The 6,430-nt window shown below is 40.9% G+C and overlaps 1 protein-coding gene across 24 annotated transcripts in view; it reads left to right on the top strand.

Moving 5' to 3' along the window:
• Positions 1 to 6,430, top strand: part of SNRPN (small nuclear ribonucleoprotein polypeptide N) — a 69,588-nt gene that overhangs the window by 43,247 nt on the left and 19,911 nt on the right. For all 24 annotated transcript variants that reach the window (XR_002341281.1, XR_002341280.1, XR_002341278.1 and 21 more), the window contains 5 exon segments: positions 1,182 to 1,333; positions 4,184 to 4,295; positions 4,973 to 5,125; positions 5,532 to 5,670; positions 6,292 to 6,417. Coding sequence is in view for 19 of the 24 variants with exons in the window: in XM_021082178.1 (XP_020937837.1) it covers positions 1,182 to 1,333; positions 4,184 to 4,295; positions 4,973 to 5,125; positions 5,532 to 5,670; positions 6,292 to 6,417 (682 nt within the window). In the remaining 5 variants the exon portion in view is untranslated.

Genomic DNA, 6,430 nt, shown 5'->3' with positions numbered 1-6,430 from the left:
GTAAGGGACCATTCTGCAAATAAGGGACTCTGAGGTTGGTTTAAAATTGACAAAAATCTGCTTTAAAAAGAAGGAGGGATTTGGGCTATACTTTAATAATAATAAAAATGGAGGGGTTTGGGGAGTTCCTGTTGTAGCTCAGTGGAAATGAATCCGACTGATATCCACGAGGATGTGGGTTTGAACCCGAGCCTCATTCATTAAGGATCCTGCGTTGCCATAAGCTGCAGCATAGTTTGAAGATGGGGCTCAGGTCCCGAGTTGCTCTGGCTGTGGCATAGGCCAGCAGAGGCAGCTCTGATTTGACCTCTAACCTGGGAACTTCATATGTTCCAGGTGTTGCCCTAAAAAGCAAATAAAACGCGGGTGGGGGGAGGTGGGGGTTCTTCATTAGTACAAAGGAAAGCAGTCTGGAGAGAGAGAATATGCCGCTCAGCTTTGTGGTTCTGTTTAATTTTAGCTAATCAAGAACATTTTTAATGGGAAGGAAATCCCAAGAGAGCAAAAGTAGTTCTTGAGAAATGGAAAGATTTTACACTGGTTTGTGATCTTTTAGAGAGCCACAGTATGTAGAGATAGTATTTCTACATATTAAAATTTCAGTGCAGTGGGCTAGGATGAACATTAAAAAAGAGTCTCAGTGGGATAAAAGTGAAACAAATGTTTGTGAAACATGAATGCAAGTTCCCAGTGATGAGTGTGGGTGTGGTGGCACTAGGTCAGAGGCCTGTGGGAAACTGAAAATGACATATCAAGTTTGAATTTGGCTAATCAGGGTTGCAAAGCTAGTGATAGAGGTAGGAATTTTCCACTATTTAGCTATGTGTCCAGGGGGAATTTTTTCCACAGGGTTCCATGTTCTGTAGGAGGGTAGGATTTGGGATTAGAATTGGGAAAGGACGTTGGAATACTAAAAGGGAGAACTGAATTTAGGGATCCCTATTAGGGAGGAAATATATTTAGGGCAATGGGAAACTACGTAGGGATTCTTAGAAGTAGAGGATTCATGGGGAGTATAAGTGGCCCTGGGTACAAATTTGGTCCAGTATCTTAAAGGTGTGGGAGGCATGATATTTTTGTTAGGGAAGTCAAGTTTGGATTGCTTAGGTGTGGGGAGGAAATAGGAATTCAAGATAAAGTAGATGCAGACAAGCTGATGACTGATTTCTTACTCCTTCCAGACCGTGGGAAAGAGCAGCAAGATGCTGCAGCACATTGACTATAGAATGAGATGTATCCTGCAAGATGGCCGGATCTTCATTGGCACCTTTAAGGCTTTTGACAAGCATATGAACTTGATCCTCTGTGATTGTGATGAATTCAGGAAGATCAAGTAAGACCACTTTGGGTTTGGGTAATGGCACATTGAGGGAGAGGCAGTATAATAGTAAGGGCTTACACAGGTAACTGAAGCAGGTAGGGAAAATGTAGCAAGACTGTTGTCTATCTAATGTCCTGGGCTCATCTCTGCATTAGGTGAATCTCCCAGTCTTAAAGCCACTGTATCCTCACTACTATTTAGAAATACAGTTATGGGCTAACCTGAGAATAAAACTGTATAGTATGATCAAAATGTCCAATTTATTAAATTTACCCAAAAAATTGAGAAATATTATTAGGTTAGGTTCTTTAGCCTTCCTTCATATGGAAGGAATCTTAATAATAATTATTCTTCATGGTTGATGATTTGGGATATGAATAGAATACCCTAGGCTAGGACTCACATTTGTTTAGCCAGTCTCTTTGCATTCCCCTTGTTTTGTCCAAATCATGATAAGTAATGATTTGGTGTCAATTCCTAACTCATCCTCTTTTCGCTTCTCTGTCTTTATGATATGTCCATGCCATTTCTTCAAGAATAACCTCTGGGTGCTTGTGCCTCAGGATAAGATGCTTCCCTCTTTGTACCTGTGATTGGGGGGGTCTTCCTTCAATTGCACTGGTGGCTGCCTGTAACAAAAGAATACTACTTGGTAGATCCTAGCAACATTCTACTTCTACTTTTCAGAGTATTTGGGTCTATACTAGCAATATCTTTGGATATGAAAGATAAATTTGCTTCAGGCCCTTGGGACAGAATTTACAAGGCATCATCTTTGACCCTTGGCTTGATTTCTTCTGTTTCTATAGTTAATGATATACTCTCCAGAGGTTTAATTTGACCTCATATCTTAGGGATTTCAGATATGAAAAGAAAAGTGATGATGAGTTTTACCTGCCTGCTATAGTCTTAAGTCTTTCTTAAATCTGAATAGAACTCATAACCTATTCCTTGTCCTTCCCTTTTCATTTATTCCTCCACACCAAGTTGGGTCATTCCAAAAATTCTTTTTTTTTTTTTTTTTTGTCTTTTTGCTATCTCTTGGGCCGCTCCCGCGGCATATGGAGATTCCCAGGCTAGGGGTCTAATCAGAGCTGTAGCCACTGGCCTACGCCAGAGCCACAGCAACGCGGGATCCGAGCCGCGTCTGCAACCTACACCACAGCTCACGGCAACGCCGGATCCTTAACCCACTGAGCAAGGGCAGGGACCAAACCCTCAACCTCATGGTTCCTAGTCGGATTCCCCTAGTTGCGCCACTACGGGAACTCCCCAAAAATTCTTAAGATGGTAAATGCTTCAATGCTAATTTTTTGTGTAAATAATCTAACTTTTAACTGAAAATAATTTAAAAAAAAAAAAAACTTATGATGTTAAATCCTAAAGACATTTGATGAGCACATTAGGCATATTCTTAATGTCTGTTTCCCTCTTAACTAAGTTATGGAGATAATTTCACCTAAATAATTCTTAAGTTGTGCATTGTTCTCTGTGACAGTACATAGTGTTATTTGTTTAATGTCATCGTGTCAAGTGCTTTTACCCATATTTTGTGGTATAAACCTCCCACATGTTTTATTTTTGCTGCTTACAGTTAAGAAACAAGAATCATGGGGGTTAGAATAAAGTTTTTTTGAGAGTTTCTCATGTTTGTGTTATATGTGGTAAGGCCAGGAATATGCAAGTGTCTTATGCAAAACCTTAAGCTTTTATCGCCTATTGTTCCCATTCCTTATTTCAGTTATCTGTTATCAGCATTAATTTATTTAGTTAAAATGATTTAAATCTCATCTTACCATGAAAACTTGAAATATTGGTTTGTCTTCGCAGTCTTAGTGCGGGGTGATCATTTTATAACGTATAGAAATATCAAATCACCGTGTTGGCTACCAGACTATAACATAGTGTTGTAGGTCAGTTATACTTCAAAAGCAAACTTAGAGTAAGAGAGATCAGATTTTTGGCTACCAGAGGCAAGATGTGGGGCAGGGTAAGTTGTTTAAAAGTGGTCAAAAGGTGCAAACTTTCTGTTACAAAAAGACACTAGAGATGTAGTGTACGACATGATGACTATGGATGACACTACTATATATTATATGAGACATTTGCTAAGTGTAAATGCTAAGAGTTTTCATTACAAGGGAAACATTTGTATAAAATAGACATGTTGAATGTCCATTTAAACTTTCTTGTAACAATTGCATGAAGAGTATAAGTAAGATCATTATGTTGTATACCTTAAACTTATACAGTGCTGTATGTCATTGTATCTAAAAACTGGAAGAAAAAAAGGGATTCTCAGGTTTGTAATCAGTACTATTAAAAAAAAAAAAAAAGAAAAAAAAGGTTTCAGAGTTCCCGTTACAGTGCAGTGGAAATGAATCCCACAAGTATACATGGGGATGTGGGTTCGATCCCTGGCCTTGCTCAGTGGGTTCGGGATATGGTGTTGCTGTGAGCTGTGGTGTAGGTCAGAGATGTGGTTCAGATCCCACGTCACTGTGGCTGTGGCTTGGCTGGCAGCTGTGGCTCTGATTCTCTCCCTAGCCTGGGAACTTCCATATGCCATGGGTACAGCCCTAAAAAGCAAAAAAGCAAAAATAAAAGGTTTTGGCCATGTTAGCTGTGTTTCACAAAGAAGTATAAAATTGAGGGAATATTCTGGAGGATTGAGGTATGATAGGAAAAGGGCTTTATCATTAACCTTTGTATTAGTTGAGTCTAGTTTTGTTTTTGTCACAAATCATTAACATGAGCATCTTAGCATCAATTATTGCCTTAATTGATATTAATGATCTGTAAATATTTTAGTGAGTGAGTGATCCATGACTTAACATACTAAAATTTTGTTCTGATTTATAGGCCAAAGAACGCAAAGCAGCCAGAGCGTGAAGAAAAGCGGGTTTTGGGTCTGGTGTTGCTGCGTGGGGAAAATTTGGTTTCCATGACTGTGGAGGGACCACCCCCCAAAGATGTAAGAAGATGTAGGGCATAATAAAACATTAATATGGAAAGACATGACATCATTTGAAATATTTGCTAAATCAACGCACACCAGAGGCATGCTTTTGTCAAGTAAAATGTGCCTGGTGTTTAATGTCAATTCTTGCTTGTCTATACTTAGAGATTAAGAGTTTCCTGGTGGGTTAATCTATGTGCTGACCACAACTGCCTAGATAAGGGTAGGAGTTGCTGATTTATTTTCTCTTGGTAGGGTCATGAAAATACAGGAACTCACAATTTGACAGATGAACACTTAAGCTATAGGATGCCTCTCTGGTGCACTTGACCATTTGTTGTTTTTTTATTTTGTCTTTTAAGGGCTGTACCCCTGGCATATGGAGGTTCCCAGGCTAGAGTTCAAATCAGAGCTTACAGCTTCTGGCATACACCACAGTTATAGCAATGCCATATCGAGCCTCTTCTGTTATGTACACTGCAGCTGACAGCAATGCTGGATCCTTAACCCAGTGAGTAGGTTCTTAACATGCTGAGCCACAAAGGGAAAACCCATTTCTTGTTTTGAAGACAGAACTAATATGATATAGGTGGTATGGGAAAACAGTAGGAAGGGGTAATCTTTTACGGATAAGTTTATTGATAACTTTGGTAAATCGTTTGATTTCAAGCTGTAGTTTTCTTTTGTTTCAGACTGGAATTGCTCGTGTACCACTTGCTGGAGCTGCAGGAGGCCCTGGGGTTGGCAGGGCAGCTGGCAGAGGTGTACCAGCTGGTGTTCCAATTCCCCAGGCACCTGCTGGATTAGCAGGTCCTGTCCGAGGGGTTGGGGGGCCATCCCAACAGGTGAGGAACCAGAAGATTTTATATTATTAGGAAAAAGTGCTTAGATCCTGAGGCTGAGGACATTTAAAAATCTCAGTGTACATCCCATACTATGTAAGCAGCATAGCTGTAAAGGCAAGTGAGGGACAAATATAAATTGCTCACCACTGTTGGTGAGTAAAGAGAAATGGATGGATAAACTGGAGCTGAGAAAAATCAAAGAGCCTTATTAGGTGGATAGGGACATTCTCAGCTTAAAGGAGATTGTGGTGGTGTGCCAAAATTGTTTTAAATGACAATCACAGAAGTACAGATTTGCTGTAATCATTTTGTGTTTAATAGGCCGTGACCCACCTTTTATTTTCTATATTTGAGTGATGTGAGAATGTGCCTTACATTTACTTTCTTTTGGACCATTCCTTCTTAGGTAATGACCCCACAGGGAAGAGGCACTGTAGCTGCTGCTGCAGTTGCTGCTACTGCCAGCATTGCTGGAGCCCCAACTCAGTATCCACCAGGCCGGGGGACTCCACCCACACCTGTTGGTCGAGCAACCCCACCTCCAGGTAAGGGGTTGTCAAAAAGAATTTGATTCTTAGATATAGTTGTGGGTCTGTTAAGAAATCAGGGAGTTCCCATCGTGGCGCAGTGGTTAACGAATCCGACTAGGAACCATGAGGTTGCGGGTTCGGTCCCTGCCCTTGCTCAGTGGGTTAATGATCCGGCGTTGCCGTGAGCTGTGGTGTAGGTTGCAGACGCGGCTCAGATCCCGCGTTGCTGTGGCTCTGGCGTAGGCCGGTGGCTACAGCTCCGATTCAACCCCTAGCCTGGGAACCTCCATATGCCGCGGGAGCGGCCCAAGAAATAGCAGCAACAACAACAACAACAACAAAAAGAAATCATATCATCACGAGAAGTGATGACTGAAAATATTCTTAAGACGATACTGAATTAAGATTCAACCTAACTAGGAACTTTGGATGGGTTTTCCAGTTTTGGATACTGATTTTTAATGAAAGGCTGTGGACTTTTTTGGGAATGACCAACATGGCAATGGTCAAGGACAAATTGTTAAACTATCTACTTAGTATCTGGGCCTATTTCTTTAAATATTATTTTGTATTTAATGCTACTATTTTGGCTGAGATGATTTATGTGGCTTTTATTTCTGCCATTTTTCTTTCTAGGAATTATGGCTCCTCCACCTGGTATGAGACCACCAATGGGCCCACCAATCGGACTTCCTCCTACTCGAGGGACGCCAATAGGCATGCCCCCTCCAGGAATGAGACCCCCTCCACCAGGAATTAGAGGTAAGTGGGTACA

The sequence above is a fragment of the Sus scrofa genome, unplaced genomic scaffold (assembly GCF_000003025.6).
Source record: "Sus scrofa isolate TJ Tabasco breed Duroc unplaced genomic scaffold, Sscrofa11.1 Contig556, whole genome shotgun sequence".
NCBI classification, from domain to species: domain Eukaryota; kingdom Metazoa; phylum Chordata; class Mammalia; order Artiodactyla; family Suidae; genus Sus; species Sus scrofa.
Note: the sequence above shows the minus strand (reverse complement) of the source record. Positions and strands in the feature narration are given on the sequence as shown.